Source organism: Desmodus rotundus, chromosome 8 (genome assembly GCF_022682495.2).
Source record: "Desmodus rotundus isolate HL8 chromosome 8, HLdesRot8A.1, whole genome shotgun sequence".
Lineage (NCBI taxonomy): Eukaryota > Metazoa > Chordata > Mammalia > Chiroptera > Phyllostomidae > Desmodus > Desmodus rotundus.
The window spans coordinates 121,552,068-121,570,430 of record NC_071394.1 but is presented as its reverse complement, the minus strand read 5'-3'; the positions used below and the strand labels follow the sequence as shown (position 1 = coordinate 121,570,430).

Sequence of the window (18,363 nt, the reverse complement as noted above, 5' to 3'; positions counted from 1 at the left end):
TTAAATTGGGGTCAGTTATATAATGCCTTTTCATAGCAGAGGCAAACAAATACCCTCTCTAGAAGAACTCACTTTAAACTCAGATCTCAAAGAATTCCCACAAATAAAGTTCCAGGGCATGTGAATTCTCCAAAAAAATAATAACAATTGAACAGTAAATGCAATGCAGTATTCTAGACTGGATCTTAAAGCAGAAGGAGGACATTAAGGGAATAACTGATAAAATCTGAGTAATAATACCGTGCCAATGTTTACTTCTTCATTTCCACAAATGTACTGTGGCTACATAAGGCTTTAACTTTTAGAGAAGCTGAGTGAAGAAACTCTCTGCACTACTTTACAACATTTCTGTAAATCTAAAATTATTCCAAATATAAAATTTCTTGGAAAGGAAGTGGTAAAACTATCTCTACTTGCAGATGACGTGACCTTATATACAGGAAATCCTAATGAATCCACAAGATAACTATTAAGAGAAAATAATCAAATTCAGTAAAGTTGCAGAATACAAAATCAACACATAAAATCAGTTGTATTTCTACACTCTAGGAATGAACAATCAAAAAATTAAATCAACAATTCCATTTATGATAGCATCAAAAAGAATAAAATACTTAAGAATAAATTTAACCAAGGAGGTGCAAGACTTGTACATTAAAAACTACAAAACACTGTTGAAAGAAACTAAAGGACTAAATAAATGAAACAATCACCCTGTGTCATAGACTGGAAGATTTAATATTAAGATCAGCAGTCATCCCCAAATCAATCTAAAGAGTCAATGTAACCCCTATCAAATTATAATACTAACTTTAGGATTTTCTATGTATAAGATCAAATCAAAACCTCAATGAGATACCACTTCATACCCACATGAATGGGTGTAATTTTTAAAAAAAATTTTTTAGAAGAAAACAATTATAAGAATTAATGAGGATGTGAAGAAACTGGAACCTTCATACACCGCTGCTAAGAATGAAAACATTGCAGCTGCTCTAGAAAACAGTTCAGCAATTCCTCAACAAGTTAGCCCATACTGTATAACCCATCAACTCCACTCCTCTGTATATGCCCAAAAGAATTAAAAACAGGTGCTCAAAATTTATACACAAATAGCAGCATTATTCAGAATAATCAAAAGGTGGAAGCATCCCAAAGATCTACCACTAGTGAATGCATACACAAAATGTGGTCTATCCCTCCAACGGAATAGTATTTTAGGCATAAAAAGAAATGAAGTACTGATACGCTCTGTGGATGAAGCTTGAAAACATGCTAAGTGAAAGGCGGCAAACTAAAAAGGTCACACTGTTTAGGATTCCATTTATACTAAATGCCCAGAATGAGCAAATCCATAAAAACAGAAATCAGATTAGCAGCTGTCAAGAGCAGGGGGAAGGGAGAATATAAGACGGCTGCTAATGGTACGGGGTTTCTTTCTGGGGTGATAAAAATGTTCTGAATTTACAAAGTGGTGATGGTCACACAACACTGTGAATGTACTAAAAGCCCCTGAACTGGACACATTGAAAATGTTAAAACAGTGCCCAGACTGGCGTGGCTCAGTTGGCTGAGCAGTGTTCCACAAAGCGAAAAGACCAGTTTGGTTCCCGGTTCAGGGCACGTGCCTGGGGTGTGGGCCGAGTCCCTGGTTGGGGGCATGCGAGAAGCAATACATCGATGATTCTCTCCCCTCCGTTCCCCTTCTAAATATATACATACATACATAAATACATAAATAATCTTTTCTTTAAAAAATGGAAAATTTTATGTGAATTTGACCTTTAAAAACCCCACACATGTAACTGTGAGATAACTGTGAGATAAATATACATGATTTTCTTTAACAGCCAATTAGATACCTTAGAAATGAAAAATATCAAAGAAATCATTTTTAGAACTCAACAGAATGGCTAAAGAACACAAAAGGCAGAGCTAAAGAACCAATTAATGAGCTGGAAGGCTAGCCTGAAACACTCTCCCAGAAGAACAAGAGCACAGAAAGGAAAAGAAATATTAAGAGATATGAACTGTTCCCAAAACACCACCATCAATCTAACAGAAATTCATTAGGACATAATAGAAAAAACTGAGAAAGGGGAGTAAGTGAAGAAAAAGAATCCATGACCAGGAATCTAAGATTGAAAGGGCCCAACAGGTCTCAAGCAGGATAAACTTATTATCTAAAAAATAAATTAGTGGACACTTCAAAACTGCTGAACAATCAAGGTTTTCTAAAATACAGAATCTAAATCTCTAAGGCCTGCCAGACAAACGAGTACCCAAAAAGATACCAGCTTCACAACCTATTTACTTCACAACTTACTTAAAATGAGCCTCTCCAAGCACAGCTGACAATAAAGTGACGCTAACTCACAAGGCTGTTATAGGAACATCAAACAAGATAAATAAAAGTACCTCATATTAACAGAGGCAGACAACAGACATATCATGATAATGTGTATTATTAACATGTATTAATGCCAGTTTTTCCTTAATTATAACATGAGCTTAACTGATACAGCATGTCATTAGGTAATGTTCTTTTTCCATAAAACTTGTTTCAAAATCAAATATGCATCTTCCAATCAATGAGATCTTAAAAATCAAAGAAATGCAGTAATATTTAATATTTAAATAACTAACAACTAACAGGCACATGTATGGTCCCACTTCACAACTATCTTATATGCTTAAATACTACTGTCTCCATTTTTTGGATGAATAAACAGACATAAAGATGTTAAGTAATTTGCCCAGGGTCACAGTTAAAAGAACGAACTGGGAATCAAGCCCAAATATAAGTCCACATTCAGAAACTTTAACAACTAAATTATGTGTAAAATATCAAATCTTAACTAATGACTTGTTATTGTAACTTCTACTTACTGAGTGCTCCAGACTGGTTCTCATTTGACTTGCGTTGCCTGCCTTTCCCAGTGTTTATCTTCTCCCTCCCATCAATGACTTCTTGCTGCTTGCACTCAGGTGCCACCTCAAACAGCACTCTCCACTTTTTCCTCCCTGTCTAACTACTAGTCCAATGTTCTTTCAATTGCGGCACCAGATAACAAGCTTACTGGACCCACAAATGAACACATTTTAAAGGACTACAAGGTAAACTCATGAATAAAGTCTACTACGACCTTCACAGCAGTGTTTGTCAAACGGTAATGTGCACCCAAATCACCCGTGGATCTCATTCAATGCAGATCCTGATTCAGTAGGTCAGGGTAGAGTCTGAGATACTGCATTTCCAACAAGTTCAGCACAGGAAGGCCTTGGTACTGAACTATGTGACACCAATTCTGTTTGCTTTCGTTTTTCTGATTATTGACTATACCTACATAGGAAGGGCTGTTAATGTTGACTACATAACAGATGCAGAACCCCTCATCAGTTTTCCCAGGCCAATAATGCAGTAAGTTTCCATTTAAGTTTCCTGTTTTCAATAGCTGATTTGCACCAAAAGGTGAGTAACTACCATGAACTGATCAACAGTCCGGATGCCTCCCTGTTCAGTATCAGTTATATCGTATCAGTTTTAATAGCTACAATGTTATCATCACCATAGTAATATAACAGTAATAGTAATAACAGGTATAATCTATTGAGTATATACTGTGTGTCCCACAGGCTAGGCATTTCACTGCTTTAGTTTCATTCACCCTTCAAATAACCCTGGGGGTAAATATTCTTATCCCCAAGGTTCACACCATCGTTAAGTTTTTAAGTGCTCTACCCCTGCCCCAAAGTACTTGGAAATGATGTAAATACAGTATCTTCTAAAAGTTAACTGAAAAGTCAGAACATCAGGGATGAAAGCACTGATTAAAAAAAAGTCACCTAAGAGAGACATGACTCCTAAACTGGCTCTTGCTTGACTGTATTTATAGTTGAAGAAAGATATGTATTAATCAGGAGAACAACACTGACGAACAGTTTGGCTTCAGCCAAAAACACTCTGGTGTTCCATTCCTATGACAAAATACCCTCTCTACTGGAAGACGGCTTTAGTGGGCTCATCACACATTTGATGGGCCTAACCTCCTTTGTTTGAGTCCATGTTCACCAAGAAACCCAATCTTTAACATAAGGAAATAATGAATTATGAAGACTTTGAACAGTTTGTGTGACAGCAGTTTATCACAGTACAGTAGTACTGTACTATGCACAATGGCCATATTATGAGTTTAATTAGTGTCCATTTACATACCCGTACGGACATGTGTGAATCTCTTCTCACTCAATTGAAATTCTTCTTGAGGCTGAAGGTCAGGCTCTGGGCCACAGAAACCCTGTGAAATCCAATAGGAGGAAGCCTCCAGAACCAAACCCTGCTAGACACCAAGGAGTCCAACTGTCGTTATTTGAAAAGCAAATCTCTTAAAGCATACCTCATCAAGGATTTCTCTATTTCTCTGGAGTAGTTCAGGCAGCTCTTTGATCAACTGATCTACAGTCTGGATGCCTCCCTGTCCTATCACAGACGCAGACTTAGTCAATATAGACTGAGGTACGGTATCTCCAGATATGTCTTCAATCGCTGCCGGAAGATTGAGGGAAGCCAGCACGCTGAAAAAATAAAATACTATGTTATACGTAGGTCTAAACCACATTTAAAATAGGAATCTACATCCAAACCAACAGCAATGAAGTTACCATCCCAAAAGTGGGTAAGCCCAATCAACAGAAAAATAAAGCAAAAAAAAAGGAAAAAAAGAAAATCAGTGATTGATAAAATTATAACAAATTCATTAAAAAATCAAGTTATTTAAGTTCACAGTTCAGAATTAAAAGCCAAAAAGCTAGAAATATACATTAAAATATAATAAATACCTTTGGCTGACAGTTCAAACTTAACTTCTTTCAGTCTAAGTAATCAAAAGTCAAAAAGTCTATCTTAAAACTGCAATCTTTTTATTATACTTCTATACTTCTATTATACTGTCACTGACAATCAAAGTACATAAAATAGTTATAATTTTGTATCATTGAGGCAAAATGTCAAGAGAACATGATTGAGCTAAGTATTAATTACAGAATCTTCATCTGTTCTCAGTTTGTGGCATAGTAGCAATTATTCTGTTATTTCATTTAATAAAGGAATGTTACACTTATGTTGATTTCTTGCTAGAAAAAATGAGGTCAAAATCCATGCATTTATCAAAATTAGAAAGATGAAAAAGTAAACCAGAATATGAGAAAATATTCTCAACTACATATTATCTGACAAAAGACTTGCCTCTAAAACATGCAGTTCTTCAAAAATAAGAAGAAATATCAGCTTTAAAAAATTTTTGAAATTAAAAAAAAAAGATTTCAGCAGACACTTCACAAAAGATGTATGAATGGCTAATAGGCACATGAAGAGTTGCTCAACATCTTTATTATAATCAGGAGAATGCAAATTAAACCACAGTTAAGATACTGGTACACAAACTAAAATGGCCAAAATTAAAAAGACTCGATTAAAAAAAAAGATTAACAATATTAAGTGCTGATGAGCATGCAGAGCAGGTGGGAATATAAGCTGGAACAACCACTTTGGAAAACAATCTGTCCATTTCATATGATGTTAAACATACACTAAGCACACCACTCAGCAATTCTAATTCTTGTTATTTACCCAAGAGAAATAAAACATGTCAACACAAAAGCCTGTGCATGAATGTTCACAGCATCAAACATTCTGAAATGTCCACCAACAGGTGAAAGAATAAACACACTGGTATTTAACCATAAAACACTGCTCAGAAATATAAAGAATCAAACTGACACCCACAATATACATATGAATCTCAAAAACAGTATGCTAAGTGAAAGACACCCAATACATTTTGAGTATATACTGTAGGTACTTATATATACCGCAAGTATTGTATACTGTAACAGTACCATACTGTACAATGTACTATAATATACATGGTGCACATGTTATAATGACTACATTTATATTAAACTGTATAAAAAGGAAAACTAACCTACAGTGACAGGGAGCAGATCAGTAGTGGCTGGGGGCCAGGGGAGGAGAAACTGAAGGGAAACAGGCCCAAGGGAGTACTTTAGGATGGTGGAAATGTAGTCCGTCTTGGTTGCAGTGGTGTGGTGGAGGTGGTGACAAGGGTACTCACATTTATCAATGGAACTGAACTATACATTTACAATGGGTGTATTTTATTGTATGAAAATTATACTTAAGATATTTTTAAAACCCATGAATCCACCAGACACAAAACAGACTCAGAATACTGAATGTATCATGTATCTTAACTTAAAAAATTTATTTCTACTTCTCATTTCCCTCAAATAAATATCCTCTAATACACAAATTAGTGATCAGATAGTTTCACTTTGTTTCAATTAATTAAATTTCTTCCAACTACATTTGGTAGCCCTTAATAAATACAGTGTCCCCAAGATATACATGTATGTGTGTGCGTTGATATTTGCTATTTCACACAGCTTTGACATTCATCTCTTGAACAGAAAGGAAAATGTTCATAAACTATTTATTAAAGAACAATCACACATAAAACATTACGCTTGAGAGATAAATTTATGGAAGGTAAGCTCTACCTACCCATTTGCCAGAGTGGTGGCTTCTCTCATCTGGGCAATCAATCTGTTCACTAAGTCAGCTTTCCTCTGATTATAGGCGGCCAGGGACTGCTGCACTGACACGGGCACCATCTTCTCAAACAGGTCTGCAGTCAGGGAGGGAATGTCGGCCAAATGTTGAGACAAAAACCCCAGTTACAAAGTGACTGTTCTTACTTCCTTTCCAATACTCATATAAACAGTCTACAAACACTTAAAGGTAAAACTAAATCGCTATGGAAAGTACAATGATGAAGAGAATTTGCAGATCACTGTATTCAGAGACAATGACAATGCAAGTGTCTTCTCTGAACTTTTAGCTGTGTCTGCCATTAAGTTTAAGGACTCTCTGGTGAAGAAGAGTTAAACGTAAGAAAACACTGTTCATTTGTTTTGGGCTACAGTGCCATGGCTTCAACTTCCTAACTCTGCGACCTTGGACAAGTCAGTCAGAACCACTGTGCGTCAGAATCCTCTTCTGTCATGAGGGGATAGTAACAGGACCGAGTCCGTGGGGCTGTTGCGACAAACAGATGAACTGGTATTTGTAGAGTGCTTAGAAGAGTCCGTGGCACATGGTAAATACTGCGTGTTTGTTAAATAGAAGTAAGTAAAATAATCAGTCTTTCCCAATAACTTAGAATATTAACTATCTTTGGGATCTCGGCTACAGGCTGCTGCACACTGCGTGTATAGAGAATATCCAAGGATATTATAACATGTATTTATCTAATACAATCATGATTCCAGAATTTGATAGGTTTGAAGTCGTATTTATGAATGTTAATTTTTAATGGCATAATCTTAAATAATATAACAAATGTTAACAAAATAACTGCTTAGTCTTTATCATTACTCAAAAGCAGTTCCAAGTTTTCTGATTGTTATATACACTAGACATGCTTTATTGCCATTTACTTCCCGTGTTGAAATTTCACTGTAGATGTAACAATTTTTACTCTCATAATCATTTTGAACAATATAAACGAAAATTATATTCAAAGCATACAATTACATTGTGTGATTTGGGGCTACAAAAAAAGAGGTTAAACTGGAGAAAAGATCAGTAAGATAAACTGCATCTGAACACGTGACATACCAGTGAATTTCTGGCTAATGGGTACACTGACGGGGGTAGATTTCACAAGCGTGGCTTTGCCGACAGGGTCTAGATCTTTGAGGTCTGGAACTCGATCATGATAGATGAAGTCATTATCCTTCTTTGCTGCGGTAAGGGCACGGCTGATTTTGTCAGAAAAATCCTTCACATTGACATATTCATCGTAGCGAGCGGCCACTGTTTTAATCAATTCTGCTGCATGCTAAAAAGAAAATGTGAAAAAAATAGTATTTCTTTTTCCCAACCAAGCACTGGTTTTTGTAAATTTTAAAACATCTCTAATTTGAGGATTTGCATTTCCGGCAATGTGGTCAACAGAATAACCTAGACATTTTCCCATCACAAACTACCCCCAAAATGAAGAATAACACATAGCAGACATCCCTTTAACCACATGTGCAAATTACCAAGAAAATAAAAGAAACCCATGGGCCAGTAAGTACAAACTGACACTGAGGAAGGCTGAATGTCCACTATTTCTGTAACCTACAAAGGACTGTCAATAAAATTAAAAACTCTCAGAGAGACCTGAGATGGGGTCTAAAAACTCTGTAAGACAGAGAACTGAGAAACACCCCCTTTACTACCTCATATGAAGGCAGGAACGTCAAAGGACTACACTCACCGTGAAAAGAGTGAATCAGAAAAAAATTACCCGGCAACACAGAAATCAACAAAGAAACAAGGTATCTCAGTATCAGTAGAAATTTGTAAAAAGGGGGTTTGCCATTATAATTCATAAGATGAGCATATGCCTCACATAAACTTAGAGCTCAAATTATATTACTTAGGTGGAATCAGGTATAATAACATCACATAAAATAGAAAAAGCCAAAAGCATTATCTGAAATAAATTCAGTACATAATGTTTAACATGTGCCAATTGCCAGAAATATATGAAACTCCTTAAATTTTGCATTTGAATAGTCAATAGTCTCTAAGCTAAGAAATTAATAAATCTACCCATCACCACAATAGAAGATTTTAACATTCCTATCTCAGTGATGTCTAGACCAAGTAAAAATTTTTAAGATTACAGAAGACTTGAACAACATAATTAATGAGTTTAACTCACCAGACATGGAAAACCCTGAACTCCACCATTGGGGAATACATAATATTCTCAGACATTTAGAAAACATCTATATAAAGTGACCACGTGAGGAGACAAAGCAAATTTAAAACACCAAAATTACAGAAACACAAGAATGGTTTAATACCATATTAACAAATCTACTTATGTAATTCTTCAACTAATACACTTGAGTTTTTCAACAATCAAATTATCTCTGTACGTACTGAAAAAAGATTTTTGACCCCTGGCCAGCTAGCTCAGTTGCTTAGAGCATCGTCCAGATGCGCCAGGGTAGGGGGTTTGATCCCCAGTCAAGGCACTACACTACAAGAGTCCGCCAATGAATGTACAAATAAGTGGGACAATTAATCAATGTTTCTCTCTCCACCCCCCCTCAAAAATCAATTTTACAAATATGATAAAATTCAATATTCATTCTTGATTTTTTAAATCCTTACTCATAAAAAAGAAATAGATATCCAGTTCCTTAACATGATAAAATCTTAACCCCCAAAGCTGATATCATGCTTAATAGAAAAATATTAAGAAACATTGCTAGGATCAAAATAAAACAAAAGTCACCAGTATCATCGCAACCAAAGAACATGTGAAAACAACTAAAGAATGAAGTCAGTTATGAAATTTAGAAAAGAGAAAGAAAAACTTATCATTTACAAGTGATGTATTTGTATACCTGGCAAACCTAAAAGAATCAACTCAACTATTCTAAGAAATGAGAAAGGTAGCTTAGATATAAAACCAACAGTGCAACACAGATAAACAACCAACAATTTGAAGAGAGAACAAAAGAACTAAACCCACAGTTACCGGCAACAGGAAGACAAAATACCCACACATGCAAGGTCAAAATGAAACCACAGAGAGGAGTAAGGGTAAGCAACAAAAGCTACATCTTCGGTGTAGTCTAGGAAACGGGGAAATGTACACATTTAAATCACGTTTTAAAATATGTAAGTCAAATCTGATTTGTAAGTGTCATCAGACATTCCCCCAAATAGCAAAATTAGTACTGGAACCATAAAATACACTAAATACATCAGGAGAAAAAGGGGGCTGCTAAGGGCCCCACCTAGAGTGGGAAGTGCTCTAAGCAACCTGAAAGCTACAAAATGGAATGAGGTACCAACTGCCAGCTGATGACAAAGGCAAAGCCACATGGCCCATATGTTGAGCCACTAAGGGGGTCACAAAAAAAGTGGAGTGCTGAGGGGCCTCATCCCAAGAGGGAGCTGCTGAGAGCAAGAGGCAAATTAATTACAAGGGCAGGAATGCAGGGTGGGAAGCAGAAAAGAGGACTGAAAAGCAGGAAGAAAGAAGAAGTGGGGGAGCATTCAGATAAGGTCTGCAAAATATAAACTCTAAAAGCAGAGGCATCACCTTCTCAAGGTACAAACTCCAAGTGCATCAAAGATCCAAGCAAAGGCTGTGAGGAGGCCAGGGCAATACAGGTATAGAAGTGGAATCCTTCTAAACCAGGCTAGGCTTTGAGAAGTGAAGGAAGAAACCTCTTGGAAAGCTGCAAGCTTTCCACACTCAAAAATCTCTTGCTCTTTCTCTACTAAAATCAATCTCATTCCAACACAAGTAACTATAAAGGCATCTCATATGACTGAACACAGAGAAACCATAAGGAAAAGGATGAAAATGGGCAATGTAACTTTCCAATAGATAATGAAAATTCACCAAAGAAATGTAGCCACAAAGCAGATGAAAATAGTCTTGGGGGGGGGGGCGCACTAAATAAACTAAAAAACCTAAGGGCACAATCACAGTACCAAAAAACTACAAAACATGAACAGAGTACCAGCTGGCCCAGATAATAGTTGGGTGATAACCAGATAGCAAGGGAATATGGAACAAAAACTGACAGAACTCAGGAAAGTGAAATATGAAATCATTTAAGAAAAGAAAGACTGAAATGTTTATACAAGCAACGAAAAAGGGATAATAGACAACAGAGAAATAAATCATTGTAAGAAACACAAAACAAGAAAAAGTGAGGAAAATCCAGCAAGGCAGTTGGGGAAGGGGAGGCTATTAGGAATTGAAAATTCATGAGACATACCAATGACATGAAATGTGAGGATCTTGTATGAATCCCGGTTTGAACAAACTGTAAAAAGACACTTTAGGAATAATAAGGAAAAACTAAACTACGTCTGAATATTAAGTTCCTGGTACTAATTATTAATTTGTACTAACTAGTATTAATTTTGCTGGATGTGATGACACCATGGTTTCAAATTTTCCTAATCCTGGTCTATTAGAGACACATACTCACGTACTTAAGGATAAAACGATACACAATAGCTATCATATACTCTAAAAACGTAAGAGGGGGAGAGGGAATCGATGAAAACCACAATATTGATAGTAGCACAATATTGATAATAATTTAAGCTGGGTAATGGATATTTGGTAATTTGTATTTACATAAATATGTTTAAAATTTTCCATAATAAATGGTTTAATAAATAAAACTCATCTAGAAGCATAAACAAGCAAGAACAATCAGGAAAATTCAGAAAATGATGACAATACCAACCAGGCATTAAAACCCTCTAAAGTGTCTGGCCTAAATGGTATGGAACTGAAACATGAAAAGATAAAGAGGCCAAAGAGAGAGAACAAGGGGTTCAGAAACAGTCCCCAATATTTATGATAAACTCAGAATGTGGTGACATCAGAATCTCAGATCAGTGGAGTACAGAAAACCATAATGAATGGTTTGGGGACAACCAGCAGCCACCTGGAAAATCAAAACTGAGATCCATGCTTCCCATCGCACATCAGGATAAACTCCAAGTGGGTCTCTGATGGAGTATAATACATCAAAGCATGGTATATAAGAACTTACAGATATATTTATACTTTGGTATCAGCAATCCCATTTCTAGGAATTTAAGATTACCTGCTGTGACAGACTGAACGGTGTCCTCCCTCAAATTCGAATGCTGACACTGTAACCCCCAAAGTGATGGGACATGGAGACAGGGCCTCTGAGAGAGGTTATACTCAGGTGGGGTCGAGGGCAGGGCGCTCGTAAGAACAGACACCAAGACAGCTTGCTCGCGGCCCCCTCACCACGTGCAGACGCAGGCAGAGGAGCGCTCTCGTCAGACCATGCTGGCACCCCGGTCTCAGCCTTCGACCCTCCAGAATTGTGAAAAATCAAATTTCTGTTGCCTAAGCCACCCAGTCTGTGGTATTTTGTTATGAAAGCCCAAGCTGAGACACCTGCTAAGATACAACACGCCAAGTGTACATAATTATTCATTGCATACTGTTTGCAGTAGTGAATCTTGGAAACATGTAAGTCTCCAGTAACTGGTTTATACAATGAAGTACAATGCAGCTCTAAAATAAGTAAATAAATAAATAAATGAGCGCCCTGGCCAGGTGGCTCAGTTGGCTGGAGCATCGTCCACACCAAAAGGTTGTGGTGTGGTTCCCAGTCAGGGCACACACCTAGGTTGCAGGTTCAATCCCTAGGACAGGGTATGTACGGGAGACATCCAATCGATGGTGCTCTCTCACATCAATGTTTCCCTCTCTCTCTCTCCCCACTCCTCTCTCTCTAAAATCAATAAAGACATATCCTCAGAAGAGGAAAAAGGAAGGAAGGGAGGGAGGGAGGGAAGGAGGGAGGCAGGAAGATGAGAAAGATCTCCCTATTGCTATAGTAAAATGAAGAGATCTTCAGGATAAATTATAAGAAAAGCAAGAAATACAACTTTCTTTCATGCTTCCTTCTTACATAAGAATGGGGAGAGTTAAGAATGTGCACTGTTTGTGTATATGCATTGTATGTATTTGCTTATATCTCAAAGAAAAACAACTTTGAAAGGATTAAACAAGAAACTAATAGAAATTACCTATGGTGCAGTGGGTAAAAAGGATGGAAGGAACCAGACGGTAGGAAAAGGCAGAGGGAATGTATACCTTTATATATACCTATGTTTCCCAGTTTTTATTTTGAAAATTTTCAGGCCCACAGAAAAATTAATAAAACAGACCCTCTACCTAGGTTCAACAATTGTTACCATTTTGCCATATTTGTTTTCCCTCTCTCGTCCTCAAATATACACATATACATGTTTTTTTGTTTTGGCTTCCCCCACCCCTTGCAGAACTGTTTGAAAGTATTAAGTTCACACACGAAGACCTTGCATCCCTAAATATGTCAGCATGGATGTCTGAATAAGAACGATTTCTTTATTCCTGACTGGTGTGGCTCAGTTGGTTGAGCGCCATCCCACAAAGCAAAAGGTCTCCAGTTCTATTTCTGGTCAAGGAACATGCCTGGGTTGTAGGTTCCACCCCCCGCTAGGGCGCATACAACAGACAACCCACTGATGTTCCTCTCTCACACCAATGTTTCTCTCCCTCTCCTCCTCCCTCCCGCCCCCCACTCTAAAAAATAAATAAAATCTTTTTTTAAAAAAAAGAACAATTTCTTTAATACCTATAGGCTACTATCACAACTAAGGAAACAATACTTTCAGAAAACCAGTTTTACTATCTCACAAGGCCCAGCATTAATGAGTTAAATAAGCCTGACATGTATTCATTCTATAGGAGTCACATTTTTACATCTAAGTATTTTTAGGTCTTTTTGAAAACTGAACTTTGGCAGCTTTAGCAACTCCACCAAGATGAGGTGGACCCACCTTCCACAGCCAAGTAAACTGCACTGTCCTAGAAGCACAATTCATGGGCCATGGAAGCCCAGGTACAATTTTTCTTGGCTCCGGAAGTGAATTCCAAGCAGGAATTTTACCCTTGCTACTACGTTACCTACTGTTTTGTCTTTCTGACTCTGATTCTGTTTTTGTTCCTGGTTTGCTCATAACCAGTAAGTCCCTTTCCCCACTGCCGACAGCAAGGACTGGAAAGCTGGTTTAGTGGCTTGGTCATCGAATGATCTCTTATCAGATCCATGCGGTACTCTTCACTACTGAGTGAGAGGCTCCAAAGAATATGGTTTGTTGGTCATCTTTTTTGGTCTGTTTGACTATTTCTAATAATTTCTAAGTCGATTAAAAATATATTTCATGCCTACTGGATAGAGCAACAGCCCCTTGAGATGCAAATCAGTAAATGTTTTATGTTCTATATTAACTTTGACCTATGATTAAAGCTGTAAAACTGAAGCTACAAACCTTACGTGTCTACACCCGAAACAAAGTCCTGAGCTTTCACTGTGGGAGTCCCAAGTAGCTTCCTTTATCCAGAGTGGGTTTTTTAAATTACATTAAAGTTTCAAAAGGATCTCTTCTCTGACTGGTTTATAGAGACTAAATAAGGGCCTGCTTGAATCTAATAGTCCCAGAGTCACCAGAAAATAAAGAATCTGAACTTCTAATACTTTAAATATGTTAATCTAAAAAAATCTTCCCTGCAGAAACCTCTTCTTAGAAGCATTTTCACTTAAGAATTTAAGTTACTGTGATCAAAGTGAATCCCTGGACAACAAAGATATGTTTGATAATCTGGGTGTTACGAGAAACTATGCTTTTCTCTGACTATGTCAGTCTGGGATATAATACCAGCATACATTTTACTTTTTCAAGACTTGGGTTTCTTTTCTCATGAAAAGACTAATTGATGTGAACTTCCTAAATGATACTCGCATAGTATCTTCTAGTATCTAGGCCATATTAAAATTTTCTTAACAGTCCTCTTCCTCCCCTGTGCTTACCAATACTCAAAAATATAAACGACTCAGAAACAGCCCTTACTCCTGCTGCAAAGTCGCACCAGAAGTCACAGCAAGTTTCTGACAACCTCCGTGCCTACAGTACAGACACGACTGCACAGAGGATACTCACTTGGCTGTTTACAGATGTATCTGTATTTTACCACTGTCCTTCTCAAGCTAGACTTATATGCTCCAATTTAGACCAAGGATAAGCCACAAATTAAACACTGTACATCCTTTCTGGAGTCTGGTAATTAATTTAGGATATTTTATATTAAAATGAATATGGGTAAATAAAAGAGAACTGAATGTAAATTTTGCATAAATTATTTAAATAAAATATGAGACTTAAAAAGCATACAACAGGTAAAACCTAAAGATAAAAGCAATCACTCGTCTGCATTGACAAGGCAATGAGTAAGAAAGGTTTTCATGAGTAAGCCTGGGAATCTCACTAAGAACAAAAAAAATGGAGGTCTAAGTTACTTAGGATTTGTTTCTAAGAGACCCACCTGTAACCTTGCAATCTCTTCTCCAAATTTCTTTTGCTGTTTTGCCAGGATAGACTGGTGGTACTCAGCGTAGGCCTGCATGATACAGTGCTTGGCAGCCAAGATTGGGAACACCTCCTGGAAATAAAAATACTGACCAGGGGAGAGTCCAATGACACAAACCACCACAGACAACATGGGATGCAGGAAGGAAAAGGAAAAAAAGACAGAAATTAGAATTACCCCGTTAATGGTTTAGAGATAGGTTAGTGATTAAGTGTAAACAGAGAAGACCACATGATTTTGCGTGGGTGGAATTCAATAATTTAAATTTTTTTCTTCCAATTAAAGGTTTTTAAAAAAAACTTTTAAGCAAAACCAATTAAAGTGTCTATGATTCTCTTTAATCGAGCCATGAAGTCAACGTTTCGTTTACAAAGAAGGAAGGAAAGCATGCGTTAGAAAGAGAAGCAGAAAGGACACCGAGGGATACCAAGCACAAGACTTTAGCAGCTTTCTTATGAGCCCTCATCCAGCCCTTCGAGTTAACTGGAGCCATTACTCACAGACACTAACGAAACTGCTCTAGAGCTGACTGTTTCGTAATGTTTAAAAGACAAAAGACAGCAAAGTAAGTCCCACTTACATTCATATCCTGAGATTTTTTTTAATAAAGATGATGTTTAGCCACATAAAAATTTAGTATCATATAAAAACTAACATTTCATATCATACACTCAAAAACACATAGCAAACAGACAAATGCACCAAATTAATAATATGATTCAGCATTTTACCCTAATCTGTTCTGATAAAAATTCCAGTCAAAATTAATTTTAAAAGATCCAAAACCATGAAACAGGAAACCAGTTATATGGGTAGAGGCTCATCCAAAATGTCCAATCCTAGCCTGCAACCTCACTGTTTTTAGGAAGTACATGTCATATCAAACCCAAGAAATACACCATGAAATCACTGTCCAGACAAAAAAAAAAAAGAGAGAGAGAATCAAAAACTAAATTACTACCTGTGTGCTTTCATGTCTCCCAGTGAATAATATCCTAGCTTCCTGGATCACTACTTGCAGAAATTTCAGTTTTATAACTAAAATATGAAAATATCTTATGAGCTTATAGCAAAAAGGCAAAAATAAAAGACACCCAAATCTCAAACTGCACTCATGCAAGTTCTCAAGTTAAGGCTGGAGCCACTTGGTGCTTAAACAGGAGATTGTCAAGGAATGCTGCAGAGGGAGTTGCCACGTCCTTGTAGGTGAGCTGCTTCTCTCCATGGCAAGACTGAACTAATGGCCCAACAGTGTGTAAGAGTACACTGTGCAGCTGACCGTGAGGTCTTTCAGATGAAAAGAGCAGAGAGGAAATCCCCACTCTCTTTTTAAAAAGTGACATTGTTAATACACCCAAGAGTCCTGGGCAAATTTCAACTAATCTCTAGGTGTAATTTAAATCTCCAGGAATCTTCACATTGTACATTTTCTGACTAAACTAATGTGTTCTGTTGATACATTAACATGTTTTTTTACTCCACCACAAAATTATCTGCAATTTCATAATTTAAAAAAAATTCCTGAATGACTTAAACAATACATGCCCCTACAAAAGATCGTGTGACAAATACCATATGCTATCATACAGACGAAACTAATCCTTGACATTTCTGAAAGAGTAGCTGAACCATTCTACATTCCACTCAATCACTAAGTCTCCCTTTCCAACCATTCTAAATGTACTTATTAGTCTAATCATCTGCTTTGTCATTTATAAATAATCACCACTGACTAGTCATTTCAAATGCCACTTCAGAAAAGTTTACATAAAAATAATTAATACTTCCTGTGATATGTGGGTTAAAGATGGTTGTTTCCTTAGCTGTCCAATAGCAGCCCAATTTTCTATCCCTGTTGACAAAATTTAATTCTAATCAAAGTATTGGATGAATTTGTTAAGTTTCCTTTTCCTTTTTCTTTAAGTCTGTTCTGGCGCTTTAAGACTCATCTTTAAGAAAACAGGACAATAATTAAAAATGCGAATAATCAACATGCTCACGTATTCATGCTTGTACCAAATCACCGATGATTCAGAACTACACAATGCCTTGACTTGATAAAGTCACTAGAGACAAATACTCAAAAATTTTCAGGAAGAGATTTGGCTTGGAAAACAGGTTTAGTGAAGAGCAGAGGCGAAGGCATCCCCTAAATATAAAATAAATTTTCATGCATCTTAAATTTAAAAAAAAAAATTCTACAAATATGTTCTTTAAATGCCTCTCCTAAAGTTAAAAAAATCTTTATAAAACATAATTTTCAACTTGCTTCTTGTGCATAAAAATACCCAAATATTTCCACATGCAAAATAATCAAGTGTATATGAAAATAATAACTGACCTTGGGGAAAATGTCTTTATATTGACACTGCTTGAATGCATCACCAAAATAATCTGCAGCCTGATTAGCCAATTTAGCTATGATGGCATCTTTCATTTTATCTGAAATAAAATAGTAAATTGACCATTATAATTAAAATAAATATTATTAATCTGATATATCATGATTTACATCCGTCTTAAAAAAATTCTTATCAATGAAATCAACTCATCTGCATGAAACTTAATTATTCCTCAGGCAAATACAAAGAGTCAGAAAATAGTTTAGTGTTGCCAGGAGCTAGGAAAAAAGGGAGCAGAGAGTACCTGCCAGTAAGTATGAGGTTTCCTTTGGGGATGATGATAATGTTCTAAAATAAGATAGTAGTAATGGTTAAACACTCTGGATATATTAAAACAATGAAGTGTGTACTATAAAGGGTGAACTTTATTGTATAGGCATTCTATCTCAGCATGTGTTACTTTGAAAGAAAAAACTTATTCCAGTTCATATTGCTCCCACATGATGATGACTGTTCCCTTATTTCCAGTTTCTCCGCACTTTAGCATATTCAGCCCATATTTCAATCTTATATTGCATAATCCATAATCCAATCCAGCCCATATTACATGCCTTGTAAGAACTGATCTTACTCCTCATTCCCAGAGCCAGAGACTCTGCCTAGATGGCTCAGTCTCGTCAGTGAGGTCTGGATGAAATGAGAGCTCCTCAAAGATGCTCAATCTGACTAATGAATGTAAATCGGCATGACTCCCCCTGTGTCCTTATCCCACAGCCAGACCAGACCACCAGCCATTATCACATAACCCACCTTATTTTCTTTATAGAAATAATCCCTCTCTAAAATTACCTTCGCTGCTTAATCTCTTGCTTACCGCCCCCCCACACTAAAACACAAGCTTCCAGAAATAGGAACACTTGTTTGCCTCCTAAGTCTATTTATCTAGA

General features: G+C 36.7%; 1 protein-coding gene across 2 annotated transcripts in view; it reads right to left on the bottom strand.

The window, feature by feature from the left end:
• PDCD6IP (programmed cell death 6 interacting protein) overlaps positions 1-18,363 on the bottom strand; it is a 54,979-nt gene that overhangs the window by 20,533 nt on the left and 16,083 nt on the right. The window contains exons 6-10 of one of the 2 annotated variants that reach the window (XM_053929527.2): positions 17,416-17,516; positions 15,030-15,161; positions 7,700-7,922; positions 6,584-6,707; positions 4,398-4,575 (exon numbers count right to left, since the gene is read on the bottom strand). In XM_053929527.2, the coding sequence (XP_053785502.1) occupies positions 4,398-4,575; positions 6,584-6,707; positions 7,700-7,922; positions 15,030-15,161; positions 17,416-17,516 (758 nt within the window). The remainder of the gene's footprint in view (positions 1-4,397; positions 4,576-6,583; positions 6,708-7,699; positions 7,923-15,029; positions 15,162-17,415; positions 17,517-18,363) is intronic. The other variant, XM_053929528.2, reaches the window with a different exon arrangement.